Source organism: Diadema antillarum, unplaced genomic scaffold, assembly GCF_040938485.1.
Source record: "Diadema antillarum isolate AM-2024a unplaced genomic scaffold, OU_Dant_1.0 seq00000894_RagTag, whole genome shotgun sequence".
Lineage (NCBI taxonomy): Eukaryota > Metazoa > Echinodermata > Echinoidea > Diadematoida > Diadematidae > Diadema > Diadema antillarum.
The window spans coordinates 1,064,887-1,083,140 of record NW_027271757.1 but is presented as its reverse complement, the minus strand read 5'-3'; the positions used below and the strand labels follow the sequence as shown (position 1 = coordinate 1,083,140).

At 38.6% G+C, this 18,254-nt stretch overlaps 1 protein-coding gene across 1 annotated transcript; it reads right to left on the bottom strand.

Moving 5' to 3' along the window:
• Positions 1 to 2,409: 2,409 nt before the first annotated feature.
• On the bottom strand, positions 2,410 to 17,321 carry LOC139741003 (F-box only protein 28-like). The gene is made up of 4 exons (XM_071651593.1): positions 16,929 to 17,321; positions 5,091 to 5,339; positions 3,501 to 3,699; positions 2,410 to 3,034 (listed from the first exon to the last, which is right to left on the bottom strand). The coding sequence occupies exons 1-4, from the start codon at positions 17,064 to 17,066 to the stop codon at positions 2,553 to 2,555; spliced, it is 1,068 nt and encodes a 355-aa protein (XP_071507694.1). The 5' UTR covers positions 17,067 to 17,321; the 3' UTR covers positions 2,410 to 2,552.
• Between the last annotated feature and the right edge of the window lie 933 nt (positions 17,322 to 18,254).

The following is an 18,254-nucleotide window of genomic DNA, read 5'->3' as shown; positions in this document are numbered from 1 at the left end:
AAAGTATAATTTAGCATTAAATAGTAGGATTTTAGCATCTTAACCTGACCTTTGACCCCATGACCAAAAAATTTCCCTAGGGAATCATTGTCAGGCAGCACATACATATGTACTACGTTGAAGATATGAAGATACCTTGAGTCAATTCCGAAATAAGAAGGGGGAAAAAAATGAAAGTTTAGTATTTTCACTTGACCTTTGACCCCATGGCCCAACACTTTCCTAGGGAATTTTTCTCTGGTAAACTTATATCCACTAAAGCCCCATTTAAAAGAGCCTTTCAAACTAGAGTTACCGTGACATTGTCCGGGTAGCATTCGGGTAATTTTTTTTTTATCCTGCATGTTAAAACAGTCTCCACAAAATGTTGCTTGGTCGTTGTCGTGGTAACTTTTGCCAAATTCTACCCTAGCCAGCTAGGGTAATTACCCCGGCATTACCCTGGCCTTACCATGATATTACACCGACATCCATCCCTCTATTACAATGCAACCGCAGTAACATTCTTTTGATACATTCAACACGCATGCGCAACATTGTGGACAGAGAATGACTGACACACCACGCGCTGATAACGTGCATGGATTGTAACCACTGATCTCTATGTACGTTGGTATTTAAGATCAGTGACTTTAACCATGTTTTGTTTCCTAACACGATCGCCTACTACATTGTATGTACGTGTACCTAGATGAGCATAATCTAGAACAGTATAGGTGATGGCACTGGCCGGTGGTCAGGGTAGTCGCATCAGTGGACACACTTCCTTCATGGAAACCTACCCGGCGAAGGTTTTCGGCGTGTGTCTGTTAAAACGGTACTCATTACTCTCTTCTGCAGTTTTATTGCCCAAGGCGAGGAGTTTTGTTCTCTGGACGTTGTCGGGACATTGTCATGACATTGTCACGGTAAGGTCTGTTAAAACAGGGCTTAAGTTTCAAGAAAATACCTTCAGGCATTGCATAGATAAGGGGAATACTGTGAAATTGTAAATATTTGACCTTGGCCTTCTACTTTTGATCTCAAAATAAATATATCTGTATGACCCTGGATATGACATCAGCCTAAACAATGAACTAAATTCTGCTTGGCAAACAAAGCCAGAACAAATGATGTGATTGCTATGACAGCTGAAAAAAAAAAAAAGTTAGGAATTTCTACATGTCCTTATAAATCAGTGTATCTTTGCACAGTAAATGGTGTCTTTCCTATATATATCTTTTCTAAGTGCTTTAATTGAAATATAAACACTTGACGTGTATATCAAGTGTGGCCTTATGATCAGTATTCAGTCATTCTGTACATGGATTTGCAAATTTTCTTACATAATAATAATAATAATTGTTTGGATATAAACTCCAAATTTTATTGTGATTTTACATGATGTTGTTGCAAAGTTTGCCTGTGTGTCACAAATCTTTGCATGTGGAGTGAGGGCTGTACTAAAAAACAAACATACACCCAAACAAAAACTTGGATGTCAGCACCAAAGTGTGAAAGCAATAGCACTACCCCTTCAAATAATGCATAAAAACTATCGGTGTCTAAAACAATCAAACGGCTGTCATGAATATGAACACAGTCTGCCACAACAATACAGCTAAAAAATCACATTGGGAAGGTGGACACACAACTTGCAAATTCTGCAAAACAATAATATTCTTGTGTCTAGTCCCCTCCCATACACACACCTCAAGCACATACACAAAAAGTCAGGAGAAACGGCCAAAGAAGTCTCTATCAGCTCACTTGTGAGAATGTCACTATTGCCATGGAGATATAGTATGGCAACAGCCGCAGCTGTACTCAGGAGAGTGAACATATTGTGTGGCAAATAAGCTTGTCTCACATTTTGTTTCTTTGCATATCTATTCTCTCTGCAGAATGTGAACACCCCATACAGCCATCTTAAATGATTGGTCGCTTTTGATAGTGCGTGATGCATTGTATGTTAAATCCACTCTTCTCTCCTACCTTGGTAGCGTGCGTATGAAAATGCTCATACGTGGTACTACAGACACAGACAGCAAATAAAAGGGAATGCAATGTATTGCCAAAATATGTCTACCACAGTAATTACATGTTCCCCTTGCAAGAGGCAATCGGCTCTTTGCGTTCTCTTTTTCCAGACAAGCTATGTCATGTGCGATTACCTTCCCAGGGCTTGGAAAACTGACATTGCAATCTATTTAAGGTTTTCTCGGCATGATAAAATTATAAGTAGTAGGAAAATTCTTGACATGATTGATCTGGAAATTTTTCTGACAAATAGATAGTATAAAGTTTAATGGTTGGAAAAAAAAGAGCTGAAAAACATTATTTCTCAAAGAGTTTGGATTTCAGGTGTGACAGCCACCAGGGAAGTCACACATTCAGAATACTGATCTTGCAGTTGATCTGATGCTCTGGTTGGTTACTACCACCCTACGTTGGGCCTTGGCACTTTCAGCAGTTGGACACTCAAAATACAGTGGAGAGAGGAAAAAGTGTGATTGGTAGCTTTTCACAAAGCTTTCGGCCTCCCCTCTGTCATCTATTTCTCTCTCTCTCTGCTACAATCTCTCCTTCTTAGCACTTGGCATTCCTCCTTCTCCTCCTCCTCCTCCACCGCCGTCATCGTCCCCTCCTGCCGAGGGTGAAGGTGATGTCTCCGCTTTCCTCTTGGCGCAACCCAGCCGACCGAGGGCGGGCTTCGTGGCAGTGGACGCCAGAGCGTCCAGCTTCAGTTCAAGCTCGGCCAGCCGCTTGTCCTGCTCCACGATGCGCTTCTCCTGGTCGGTGACACGGAGGTTCTGGGAGGCCAGCCGGCTGGAGAGCTCGGCGGTCAGCTGCTGCTGCTGGGTCAGCTTGCGGCTCTGCTCGTCGGCTGCCTTCCGCACCTCCTGCAGCTCGTTCTTGCAGGCCTGCAGCTCCCTCTTGTGGCTGTTAAAGGACGCCAGCGTGGCCTTGTACTGCGAGTGCAGCTTGGTGAACTGCTCGCGGGATCCCGGCGGTGTGGAGAGTGTGTTGACCTTGAGGCTGCGGCTCGTCAATGCTTTGGGTAGAAACGGTGCAAAGGGGAAATGATAGCAAGAAGATACAATATTTAAATCCCAAGACATCCCATGCAGAATAAAACATGTTATTTGACATTTTACAGCTTCCACCTTCTGAAGTACTCAAAGACAGCATATGGATTGGAAAAGCATATTGGCTATATAGAAATACAGGAACCAATAGTCTACAGTTCTGAAATTTAAGATAACATGCTGTAGATAAAGTACAATATCATTCAAACTGTCCAACAATATATTGATGGAAATTCAACTAGGAATTACAATTGCATTTACTTAAAAAAATACCCATCCTTTTAGGCTCATTTACATATAGAGCATCTGAAAACACAAAATTAGAAAGATTCCTTCCTTTAAAGATCATACATGTCAGATTTGCAGATGTTAAGAATTATCAGGTCATCTGTGCACATCTTTCCTGGGCAATAATGAATTCAAGGGGCTTACATGACAGTGAGTGATTGGCAAGGTTGGACAGCCGGACTTCCACGCCAGACTTCTTTTTCAGGTCGGGGACGATCTTCTCGTCAAAGTGCTCCATGGCCATCGAGGAGAGATCCCGTAGCTCCTGCAGGAGCTCATGGGTGCGAGGAGGGTCCTTGGTGGTCTTCACCAGGTGCAGTACTCTGAAGGCTTCATCTATGACCTGAGTATGGGTGGGGGTGGAGCGATGGGGGTAGGGTGTAGGGAGATGATTGAAGCACAAGTCTTACAAAATTTGCAAAGTGGGGAGTAAGATGTAATGAAGAGTTTGAATATCAACAAAGATAAACACCAATTACAACTTTTTTTACAGTAAGGTTATCAAATATCTAGAGAAAAATAAAATCTGTTCAATGATGCTGTACTTGTGACATAAATAGAACTTTTTACGAAGATATCATTGAAATTGTCACAGCAACTTAATTACTTTCTTTGTTTCTCAGCAGTACCAAAATATTTCAAACTGATAAAACTGGATATATCTGTTTTTGCATTTAAACCCTACTCTGGTATAGTGAAAACTGGAAAGGCACAACAGATGAGACAAACACTGATAGGCACACAGGCGAGAATCTATAAAGACAACGTAAAATTGGTCCATGGATTTTGCAAGTTTTGGCTGCATACCCCAGGTAACTGAACATGACAACATAACACAGACACACCATAAGACATATAATGTGCAAGGCATGCCTACTTCAAGTTTGTCTAAGGTCCATGGACTAAATCTAAATCGATTTGACCCAATTCTTGAAAATGGGCAAGGGCAACTTTAACCATCAGGTAAATACTACTTTACTCACACTCACACAAAGGCAGACAAAGATGGCAGACTATTTCAATATTCTCAGCTGTGGAATCAGATGGCAAATTGCTCAGAGTTAATGGAGTAATTGCATCCCTTAATAGCTGAAGCAGATGGCTTGCTGATCCACACCTTCGAGGTGTTGTATTCTGATTTGAATTGCAATCACCATGCAACATTTTTTTTTGAAAAAAATTATACCTGGGATCTGCTCTTACTCTCACACTGGAAGATCTGTACCTGGATTCTGATTTTGCAGAAAACTTCTCCACTTTCCATGTATATATTTTCCAGCATCACTTCTCAGGTTTTCATGTAGAGAATGTAGTTCCTCTAGCAAATAGTAGCAATTTTTCAGCAAACTGAATTGATACTGTCATAACAAGATATAAATCATCAATCTTGAGGCCACATTTGATTAAATTTTTTCCAATGAATGTAAAAGACGAAAAAGACATGAACGTATTATGCGTCATTTTCATCGGTATTGGATATTTCTGATTAATTAATTGAAATGGCTTCTGGGCAAATGTCTGCACGTGAAAAGCCTTATCATATCAGGAAAATACACGTACTTGTACCATTTGATTCTTATACTCATTTGATATGCCACAAAGATCTTATCTGTAATTCTTGTTTAAGTTGGAAAGAAAAATAAATATTAGTCGTAGGTAAACCCATTGGCATGACCAACATGTTGATATCATCAATGGGATGATCATAATATGTCATAAGATGATTGTGCTCACCTTTCCCGGTATGAAGCAGCAGAGCTGGAGGTCAATGTATTTGGTGTAAGTCATTGCCAGCAGCGAGAGCCTGGTCTCCACGGCGGAAAGGATGTCGCAGTGCCTGGCGAGGGGGTGCATGCGCCGCTCGGACTCTCGCCGCGGCAGCTGGGCCTTCAGCTCCTTGGCACACTGGCTGTGGTACCGGTCCAGCTTGGTGAAGCCCTGGTTCAGGACCTGCTGCCCAATGCGGTTAAATCGCCGGCATAGCTGAAGCAGATGGAGAGTCAGCATAGAGCAGTGTTAACCCCTTGAAGACCAGTCCCGAGAATACTCGGGCAGGCATCTTCGGGAAATGCTTGTTGTCATAGCAAAATCAGTCCGTCCTCAACGGGTTAAGGGAGAATGAAACCTAAATACATACACAGTGTGATGTGGGTTGAGTGAATGCAGCAATATTAGTAGAACACTTATCAGTGAAGTTTGAGGAAAATTGGACAATCTGTGCAAAAGTTTGAGTTTATAAAGTTTTGGTGTCGTCATTGCTGGATGAGAAGACTGCAACTTTTCATGATGTCGTGCATGGACAAGGATATGAAAAAAAAAACATAACGAGAATTCAACAACAAGTTCTGATTTTGCTTTCTTACTTAAAGCCAACTTTAGCATGTCAAGGCACTCTTCAGCAAAATCCATACTATGAAGATTTATTTCAGTTTTTACTATTGAAGACATGACTACATAATATAACTAGAAAAAAGTACTCAGAGAGCACAAACCTCCGCCACACTAGCAACTCATTTCCAACCTTACAAATACATGCATGCAATTTCCCAAATAGAAGCCTTTTGTTTATGTCAATGCACGGCACCTTGTCCGAATAGAACGCAAGCTTTAGTGCGCGTACATGTATGTAAACCTCCAGTACGCGCAGCTTGAACCCCAAGTTCGTTGACCCTATATGCTAAAAAGATGAAAAATCCTTCAAAAATCCATAAAAATTCCTGGATCACTACCAAAATGGAATGAGGTTTTCCTTGTGTCAATATCGACCTTTTGTGCAAGTTTCATTTTAATCCGTATACAACTTTTTGAGTTATTTTGCAAACAGACAAACCTACGCCGATGATCACTTAACCTCCTCCTTCCTTGGCAGAGGTAATGATGTATGGACTCATAGATTTGAAATCTTTGGTAATATCCATGACAGTATCCTAGATCATAGTGTATGGAATTAAGCTAAAATTGGGTCAGTGAGTTTAATCATATCTTTCACAACAGTTGCAAGTTTGTGTTAGATCTAATTGCTCATCATATGTTACTATGATGCTTTAAGACAATGGTAATATAAATGATCATTACAAGGTATAAGAATTGTATGTGCTAGCTCTCTTATGTAAACAACAACAACAGGATTTCCAGACTTTAATTTCTGTCAGTATGTTGGGTTATCAATGCCACATCTGCCATGTAAAAGTCCTTTGGTAACAAGATGTACATAAAAACCCTGTCTGTTGTTTATCATGGGTCCTGTTTTCTTCCTGTTTGTTTGTTTCATCTGTGCGTGGGAGTGATGATGAAAAGATGTCAAAAGGAACTAATGACTGTTCGCAGGAGCTGTGTCTGGTTTGTGGCTACAAGACCCTCTAAGTCAAGATCTAAAAATGTAATACTTTATTCACAGACAACAAATATATTACTCCTGAAAGTCAATGTAAACTTGGAAATGAATCCAAACAGTTTTGTCAGGAAAAGACATATTGTGAGCAAGTCCATACAGTAGTCCATACATTTCAGTCATGCTATTACATGGGTACATTTCCCATTATCTGAATGGCACATCAATATCAAAGACATTTTGTAGAAACTTGTGGTATTGTTTCATTTTTAAAAATCTAGTTTCTTATACCACTACAGTTGATTTATTTGCTTATTGCACTAGTGGGAAGAGTTTTTTGACCCCAACAAAGGACATATTCATGAAAAAAAAGAAACAAATTGTTTGCTTTTCATGAAGAAGGCCTGAAAACCCTACATGTCTTCATACATTGTAGAAAACACTGCACCAACATTCCAACTGAATATCAATTGGAATGACTGAAGGTCGGGGGTCAAATTCAAGTTGGAACCCAGGATAACATCACATCAAAAGCTTGTATACTGTTTGTGGAGGAGTCTCAAGAAGAAGTTCCAGCTATAGATCGCATAATATGGACCCTGCTGAACCGTATTTACGTAAGAGTGGCATATGACAGATGCACTATTCAAGTCATGTCCCATAACATGGGTGACTAATAGGGAGCCTGTTGCAGACACTTGGCATGAGACTTCAGAGTTGTGGGTGGCACATCTAATAGTTCTGGTATTGGTTGCCTAGCTATTTAAAGGGAAGGCATAGTGTTCAGAAGAGCTTTTAATTCATGTTCAACCATTTGGAATTTGCTTGCAATACAGCGAAAGGGTCTACCATAAAAACTGTCTGGCTGCAAAGATAATGAGCTGTTTTGGATTATTTTGAGATCAAAAGTGTAAAGTAGTTTCGATCGTAGTACACGACTTTTGTACCTGAAGTGTCCTCCCTGCTCAGTAGTGGGTATTGTTAAAGAATGTTATGTAACAATCAATCTTGCCCTAGCAGTTTAGTATTTCCCAACAACTGCATGTGATTCACTCTCACGCGTAAGATCGACAGATACTGCTGTGGCCCGCTTTGTGATTGATAATAAAACATACAGTGTAACATAGCCATGATTGGGTATGCTCTGAGATTGCAATACTTTTGGCATACCTTCCATGCTAGTATTTCACATTTTCATTGTTACCGCGAACTGAAATTGTGCTATCTCAGCATTATTTAACATACTTTTTAGCCATTTTATATCACAAGCTGACAGTTTCTGCAGGCATATGGAAACTACGTTGTATATTTCCCCTTTAAGAATTGCAGTTTGTCTTTGTGATCTGACTGAAACAGAGAGAAGAACACAGTGGCTCGCGGTACACTCCTACTTATGGGCAGCAGTGTGACGGCTGACTTGTCATTCGAATGAGCCAGCCGTCATGTCGGCGGCTGGCTCTGCGGCATGTTTGTGGGTGGCACAACAGTGTGTCAACAAGTCAGAGCGAATCAACACCACGGTTTCCATGGTCACAGCGAATGACAGTGTATTGGTGCAATGTGTCATAGCAGATTTGCCAACTACCTTTTGGGATCGAAATCCAGTCATGAAGACATCAATTCACTTACACCACAAACTAAGTTTCTGTCTCAACAGCAGTTCTTTTGCTTCTTCATGGAGCCTCTGGCTACCATACTGATGGACTAAATCATTGTGTCCTGAAACAACATTTCAAGTAAGATTACTCCCAAAAACAAAAAGCAGCAAACAAGACTGTGATGTTTACCTTTAAAAGAAAACATAACTTAAACCCTTAAATTTCCATAATCTTCCTTTCTCATTTGTGGGGAATGCTAAACACCCATGAACTGGCTTATCATTCTTCTATAACAATGAACATCATTGTCTGAAGATCACAACCTGCTGATTTAACTGACTTAATCACTAATACAAAACCATGTGGGTATATAAATTCTCTGCAAAAGCATTAGGAAATGCAGAATAAGTGTCATCAGCAATCTCGCAATTTCTTTCAAGAAAGGCCAGCTTTGAATCATCTAAATCATAGTACAACTTGAGTAATGATGAGGAGTAAGGAACAAAGAACCTGACTATTGTTGCTTACTTATTGAAATACTAGTATTCAAAATATGCATGAATGAAGGAGGACAAGTACCTCTAAACCCAATGTCGAGGCAACTTTCCATTTCCTATTACATGTTTAAAAGTTATATGAAATGAGCCTGCACCAAAAATATCATTGGTAAACATAATAAGTTTGTGATATGTTCTAATGCTAAAACACAAAAACTTGAAACAATTATACCATTTTCGCTCTGGAGCTCTTTTTAGGTGTATGTCGCCAAAATTCACACCAGATACGTTACCAAAAAATCTGAAGGGATAAATTAGTGAAAATAGTAGAGATGACACATGGTATGTGTATAATATCCATAGGATATACTGTACTTTAACAAATGAATACAGCCTGATTTTCCCTGTTTTATATTAATTTTTTTGCAATCTACCCTCTTTTCTGTAAAAAAAAAAAATTTTCCACATTTTATTCGCAACAGACTTGTTACCTACCAGTATATATCATAACCTTCCACAAAAGTATGGTTGATGTACAATGTAGAATAGTTTTATAATATGCTATTTTAGACTCCTTTGGATTATGCATTAACACAACAAAATAGTCATCCATCCCTCATGAATATTCAACAGTCACTGCTATTTGACAGAAAAGATTGACCAATTTCTATAACATTACATCAGATACCTGACAAAAATGTGAGCGTACCATGCACTTGATCTTGCTCGCATATTTATACTAATTTCACAAAATGGCATCTTTTTAAAACATGGCACAATGACTTAGTTCATCGCTGCTCTGTATGGAGCTCTCTGCAGTAGTTCTCTGTGAGATATAATGTGATATTAAAGTGTGTTTGTCAATAACGGTGCAGTTGTATGTTTTAGTGGTATCAACATTGGATGTTAAATTCTAATCTAATACCAATGCAACATTCATTGTTAGATTTATTGAATTGGTGCAGCGACAAGCAGATGGTGCAGCATTAGGGGCATTTCTGAGATCAAAATGAGATCCCTCTGCACATACATGTGCGTACTTGATGTCTCAATTATTAAATCCTGAAACTACCATCAAGACAGACTTGACAACCCCAAAGATGGCACAGTTATTGTCAACAGCTCGAAACTGAAAATCCTCTGTAACGTATCAAGAATGGGGAAAAAGTTGAAATCAATGGTGTGTTGGGACAAAGAAGATCCTATGACGATTCTGAGTGTCGCCAAAACTCTAATGGACTTCATCCAGACCATGTAGCAAATATTATACTCTTTGGGTGAAATTGGTCAATAAATTGTCTCTGTAACTCTATATCATTGATATCAACACTAATATTATTCATCAGTGTTAAAAACACAAAGTGACATACTTATTTTCTAACTTTCTCAACTCTTAAATACTAATTATTTTCGTGTTATATACATATATATCAGAATCTCACTACATGTACAAGTGAATGCAAAGCGCATATAGAATTGGTCAACTGATAATTACCACGTGCTATCTACAGTGGCAGATCCAGAGGGGGGCGCCCCCTCTTTATTTTTTTTAAAACAAAAGAAATAAAAAGAAAAGAATGGAGGGGGGGGGGGGCTCGTGCGCCCCCTTTAATTTTGTAAAGGCGCCTCCCCTTTACGGCATTCCTGGATCTTCCCCTGAACTATTATTATCATTATTATCAAAATCTGAATAATTCCATATTTGCTCCATCGGATCCACTTGGGCAAAATACTGATATTGCATTGATCATGTCAGAGATCCTGCAAATGATTCACGTTCACCAGTGAAATCATGTCCTCTATGATCAATCCATCTCTTATTCAGATATTCACTCTTTTATGACAGTTCTCTTTTGCTTTTTTTTCTCTGTTATTCCTGAAACTTACTTTGCCGGACCTATTACTAGATTATGAATACTTCTATAACACTAGAAGCAGATTAGTTTTGAGAGTTTGCCTCCCACAAGCCCATTCTTTAAATCTTCCCCTATAAGTATGAACAATTAATGTTCTGCAAGATGTCAAACACACAGTATTTCCAGAACTGGTAACATTAAATCTATCTAGGTAGTATCTTTGAGCTCTGAAATGGAGACATTTTAGTTTATGGGCTTGATTTCTGAATAACTGTTCTCTGAGCTCCCAGGCATGTGGAGATGCTTTCATGAGCTCCCTTCTGGAGACAATGATTTTTATGAGCTCCCTTATATGGAGACACTTTATTAACAGTACTACAAGCTCCTATAAAGACACAGTAATTTATCGCATAGGCCTGTGAGATGATAATATTGCTCACTTTTAATATATATTTTTAATGTCAGCATGGGCTAGGGCAATTTATCTCTGATAAGGCCATATTTTTTTTTTCACGAATTAACAATGCTGCCAGTGTGGACGGAGGACCAATGATCGCGAAGACCTTACAATCTTTAACATCATGATCTTTTGCCAATGTGACCACAGCCTGTTATGACATTGTCAAGAAGCTGGAACATGTGAAAATACAAATTTGTAACCTACAATTGACAGGTTGTTATGTATGCATGGTCACCGTTAATATCATCATTTACAGTCATAATTCTGCTTAGTCCCCTAACAATACAGATTACAACATCCAAGTATGATCTTTTCTCTGGACAGATTTAATCTTGCAATGTAGTTGTTTTGAATGTTTTATTGGCCATCTTTACCGGTACTTTTGGCTTGATCACGAAATAGTTCTTTACTTGAAGACTTTCCTAAGTTTGTATAGAGATAATATACCAAACTTTCAGTGCAATTTCAAAATAAACACCTACTGAAAGGTACAATACTTAGCATATTAGCTACATCGGAGTGAAACAAATCAATACCCCATACTGCCAAGACATGGTCAAAAATACTAAACACCTACTAAACACAGTACAAACTAGAAAGTACAATACACAGATTCTATAAGAAAGAAATACCAACTTGGGGGGGGGAGGGAGTATTTCACAAAGAATTTTTTGTAAGTTCATCTTAGGTTTTACAATAAATCTAAAATTCAAATTTATTTATTTTTCCGTCGAGATGTTTTCATGGCAACTGATTGACAAATTGCCCTACATCGACGTGGATAAGCACTGAATTGATCAGTGTTTTAGTAGTAACCATGATAAAAAAATCATGGGCGTACATACTCGAGCAGGATTCGAACCCACGACCTCCTGATCACCGGACAGGCGTCATCTCCACTAGACCACCGAGCTTTCGCCCGACAGCAAGTGTTGGTTATCCACGTCGATGTAGGGCAATTTGTCAATCAGTTGCCATGAAAACATCTCGACGGAAAAATAAATAAATTTGAATAACAAAAGCAGTACCCGCTGCATGCTATAAGGAATAGAACCAACACTTGCTGTCGGGCGAAAGCTCGGTGGTCTAGTGGAGATGACGCCTGTCCGGTGATCAGGAGGTCGTGGGTTCGAATCCTGCTCGAGTATGTACGCCCATGATTTTTTATCATGGTTACTACTAAAACACTGATCAATTCAGTGCTTATCCACGTCGATGTAGGGCAATTTGTCAATCAGTTGCCAAATCTAAAATTATGGTAGTTTGTGGGTGTCTTCAATGATATTCTTACTTTGAAATAAAAATTGAAAATTTGGGGTACTCTTTCTTGCAGGCATTAACAAAACAAAATAAGGGACAGAGGACTATTTTCTGTAAATTTTGACAAAAATGTGAAGCGGATTCTGAAAACATTAGATAAAACTGAACAAGGAAACCAAAAGCAAACCATAATTTTAAGTTGTTCTTAACTTTTAAGATCAACTTAAATTCTTCATGAAATACTCCCCTGCTAAGTAGGGCCATAACTGAAATACTATATTATATGGATAAACAACTGTGAGTGTGATTTAGCAACAGCAGCCTTGTTTAATTCAATCAATCTAATCAATCATACAATTTATGGGCGTGGGCTATCATTTCATCTGTAGCACCAACAGAACTCTATAGTATAGCTTCTTATGTGAGCTGCATCAATGGATTATTGCATCAAGCAGTACCAGATTATCAGTATTTATCACATTTTGATCCACACAGGGTTGGGTAATTTACGGCACACTGAGTACTACTACTAGACCAATATCAAAATACTAAGTACTAGCCGAGTGGCAAGTTAGCTGCATCATGAAAATATGAAAATAGAGGTCCATTATTAGACACAGATTTATCTTCGACCGAAAGATCTGTCTGTATCTTGTCATTGGGGATATGTTCCAAGGAGACTACATCTGGCTTCATTAATTCCTGAGGAGGAGAGCCATAGAAGTTTTTAAAAAAAATTATAAAAAACACTTCTGGATCTTAGACAGATTCTTTCTGTCTGGTACTGCAGAATGCCATTGACTCCGCGAAAGTCATAATCTTCTATTCTTCTATTTAATGTATAGAATCAATAGTAGGTGCCCAACACATCGACACTGTACATTGTCATTGAAACTGACACCCCCATATTTATATTGAATGAACATATGCCGCTTAGAAAAGGGGGTTCTGTTGATAAAAGGACTAAAAAGCCCTGGATCACACGTGCAATATTGAAGTCAATCAAGAAGAAAAACAGATTATTTAAATTGTACAAACTGAACCCAAACATCAGTAATGAATTATTTTATAAGCAATATCGTAATAAATTGAACTCTGTTATTCGACATGCTAAAAGAAAATATTATCATGATGAATTTCATAAGACTAAATTTGATTCAAAACGTATGTGGAAATTTATTAACTGGACTCTGGGAAAAACTGATGGTAATCTGCCTGAAATTTTAGTACAAGGAAAAGATGTTATATGTGATCAAGTTTTAATAAAATAGCAAATATTTTTAATGAACATTTTGTGGATGTTGGTCCAAATTTGTCTCGTTCGATTGATACATCAGATACGTCTACGAGTTTTTCTGATTTTCTCTCTGGTAATTTTGAACGTTCTTTCTTTTTTAAACCGGTTTCTGAATCAGAAATATATGATATTGTTCACAAAATTGATGGTAACAAGAGTGCTGGTTTTGATGTACCTGCTTCCATTGTAAAATCAGTTATCACATTTATCATTAAACTAATTGTACATATATGTAATTTATCTCTGGAAACCAGTGTATTTCCATCCAGTATGAAAACTGCCAAAGTTATCCCTGTGTTTAAGAAAGGGGACAAGAATGATTGTAATAACTACAGACCTATATCAGTACTACCAGTTTTTGCAAAAATATTGGAGAGAATAGCATTTGATAGGCTTTACACTTATCTTAATCAGAATGATATTCTTTGTTCCAATCAATATGGTTTCCGTTTTCATTATTCTACCGAGTTTGCGATAATTGATTTATGTGATCGGGTATTAAATCTTATCGATAAAAATTTAAGCATGCAATTGCAATATTTATGGATTTATCGAAGGCCTTCGACACCCTTTCCCATTCAGTTTTACTATCCAAATTGCAATACTACGGGATTCGTGGTATACCATACCAGTGGTTTCATAGTTATTTAACTGGTCGAAAACTATATACTTTATACAATACTTACTGTTCTAATAGCAACTCATTATTATGCGGTGTTCCCCAGGGGTCCATATTAGGACCCCTTCTGTTTTTGATATATACAATGTATTAATGATATTGTAAAATGTGCACCGTTTTTTCAGTTCTTATTATTTGCAGATGACACTACTTTAGTAGCATCCCATTCTGATTTTTCAGTTTTGATTGATTCCATAAATGAAAATTTGAATTTAGCTCATACTTGGCTTCTCTGTAATAAGTTATCATTGAATGTTCTCAAAACAAAATACGTTGTATTTCGTTATTCGCAAAATTTGAGTGAAAATTATGATAACATATCATTGTATATAAATGACACTGAAATTGAACACTGCTCGGTAGTAACATACTTGGGAGTGACATTAGATCAACATTTTGCCTGGGATTTTCATATTAATCATGTCAGTTCGAAAGTATCCAGGATCATTGGTATACTTCAACATATAAGGCATTTTGTCCCCCTTCGTATTTTGTTCATGATGTACAATGCATTTATTCTTCCATATATTACTGTATACGCTATAATTTTCGCGAATTGCCGCTGTCACAAATTTTCGCGAGTGGTTAAATTCGCGATTGGGGGACCAGAGAAAATATGAAGTGGCAAAGAAAGTGTGAATTTTCAACTTACTAGCAAATAAGAATGATACTAGTTATACACTGCATGAAAAAAACTTACCAAACTCTGCGAACTAGTAAGTTAGAATTCAACATTTTTGAAGTGGTTAAGTCCATCGCGCTAGATTTCTGACGAGTGGTCCCCTTGCGATAATGGATTGGCTCTCTACAGTATTAAGTAGACGTGGACGTGCGTAAACAAGCTTAGCCAGTATGGTCTGTTCGGTAAGCCGTGACATGGTATACTAGTACTGAAATGTTCGTATCATCATGGCAAGGGATTCATTTTGGAAGGTAATATTTTCGCGTGTTGTTAATTTCACGCATAGCTCCCGACTCGCGAAATTCGCGAAAATAAAACCCCCACGAAATATATAGCGTATACAGTATGTATTGCAACACTGTGTGGGCCACTGCATACCCGTCCAAACTCTGCAAACTGCACCGTCTTCAAAAACGGGCTCTGCGTATCTGTTCAAATGCCGAATTTTATGCTCCATCTAGATGCCTTTATTTTATAGTTTGAACACTCTAAATATTCATGATATTAATAGATTAAGTATTTGTATGATTATGCATCGTTATTTTTCCAATACATTACCTGAGTATCTGATGGAAATGTTTTCTTTGAATCTGGATGAACATAATTATGATACTAGAAATAGACAACTCTTTCACAAATCTAGAGTACCCTGGTAACTTCCCATTCCCTGTATAAATCGATTCGGTATACTGGACCAAATATGTGGAATTCTCTGCCTCCATCGCTACGCAATATTCAATTTCTGAACTCATTTAAAATTAAGTATAAGTTTCATCTTTTGTCTTTTTATGTTTAACGCAACCACTTACATTCACTCACATTCACGCACTCGCTCACGCGCGAACACACATTGAGTTATTGTGTGCTGTACTGTAGCTATTTTTATGTCATACGTTATGGGTGTATCTACCTGTCAAGCCTCCTAGGCTTTTACTGATACATCCTATTTCATTTTTCTTTATTATAATGCACTCTGTTTGTTCTATTGTATTTGTTCGCTGATAGTACTTTTTAACATTTTAACCTGTACATATTGTGTATATATGCATGATTGTTAATTTTCCAATCTTTTTTATCCGAAGAATGAAATAAACGAATTATAGCATTGCGCATAAAGAACGAACTTCCATGCATGAGACTACGTGCAGTGGTTTTGCATTTTTCACTGGGGATTTGATGATGCCAAAATATTACTGAAAAAAGCAATATAAATATAAAGCAAGATCAACAGCAAAACAATGATACTGTAGATTACAAATGGCACATAGGAAAAGCATTACATGCATTTCACACGTATTGTCAATGGAAGAAGGTAGGGGTGTAGGTTTCAAAAAACGGCGCAACTGAGCACGTCAAAATATTAATAAACAACCTACGCGCGCGTTCAAAGCAGTTATCTTGGGAGCGTGTACCGCACATTGCATTTTCCATGCGCGCCTGTGAATTCAGAGTATTTACTTGACATGTGAGTAAAATTTCGGGCAAATTGGGAGATATTTTAAGTTTCTATTGATAGAAAAACATTAGGGTATCGATGTGTTGGACACCCAACCATACCCCATGACCCCGGCCCTCTCTTTCTCTATCCAACAAGGTCAACGAGGTCAGTAGTGTAGTGTCCCCAAGTGGTCACTGTCAGTGATTTGCTCAACATTCTGGGTAACACTAACACTGCTGACAGGATGGACTAATAACAGGAAAACAACCAAAATGTCTCTTGCGGCATTAATAAAGTGTCTTACAATACTAGTACAGTACATCACTGAGCTGAGTGAGATTGAGAGAGCAACTAACTGCTAACGCTAAGAGAGAGGCACTATTAATGAGGCTATGTAAAGGCATTGTGTGTAAAGGGAATGCCATAGTCCCATATGTGCAATTACGCGTTAGCTGTACGAAGCATTGCACTTACCGAACGCAGCTGGCTTATCCGCTCATAAGACAAATAGGATAAGACATGAGAAAGAACAACATCTGGCACCGATTGTAGAGTTGCAAGACTATCCTCATCATTGCCGGCAGCAGAAGTGGACGGTATATCATCAGCCATTTCTTGCAATTATAACCTTACTGGCCACTATGGTCTTACGCCCGTCTTTGCTGTACTACGGCTAGCACAGCACCGAGGCACTGCACAATCAAGTACAAGTACGAAAATACTCTGCCCAGAGAGGCAGAGCAGAGTGAGATAGAGGTCAGTATTTTTACTTCATTTGGAAGAATAAGACGGGATATTTAGTCATTTCTTCCCTGGCGGCACTCCTTCGTTGTCCGTAAAGTAAAGTTCCGATCTGGTAGGTGGATAGTGCTGATTGATGCTATCTATAATACACTACGCTGTACATTTCGCCCACCGACCCGAGTTGTGTTTTTATGCGCTTGTAAAAGAAAGAAGTTGAGAGAGAGGGAGAGAGGAAAAAAGAAGAAGTGGATCCTGAGTTTGCGTACGAGTGTCGTGTACTGCGGTGAGGACTTTGGTTCCTTTCCCCTCTGCGAAACAATGCGCCCTCACGTGTTACAACCGCATGCATCCTAAAAACGCGTTTTGTCAGCCTTGATGAAACGTGACGAGATCTGTGGTTATGCACATAGGATTTTTTTTTAATCGTTTTGTAACAGTCTCTCACATTTCACTGCAACCAAACACAAAATTTTCGTTCGTACATGAGGGACTATGAGCAAAGAGGGAAGAAATAAAGATGAAGTGTGAATGACACACAACTTCAAACTTGAACGATTTGAGCGCTTAAAGAAAAGAATGATTTCAAGGAAGATGATGAGGTCTTATTTATCCAGGGTAGTCTATTCAGTGTTGCCACTGCCCTACCAGAGGCCCATGTCATTACTATTACCCTAGCATTGTTAGGTACCCATTGGATACACTTGGGTCGAGAGGGACATTGTGGGTAAAAACGTGTGGTCCAAGGAAGTAAGCACCGTTGGACCTCCCAATGAGTGTTAACAGTCTTATTCACTATGCCGCGGTGCCATTGTTTTTCGTACCAGAAGTATTTGTATATTATACATATAGGGCGGGATTCGAACTCTGGGGTCCTCCAATTGGGAGTCGGGAGCCTTATCCACCACAGTGCCTCCACAAATCGAATGATGGAAATATATTTGAACATATCTGAAGCCATCTATAGATCACCATAGTGCAAATCATGGTTTGACTGTGATAATAGTCACAAAGTATGGCGACGATTCGCGAGTATGTTTCCCCCTTTCCATTTTCCTC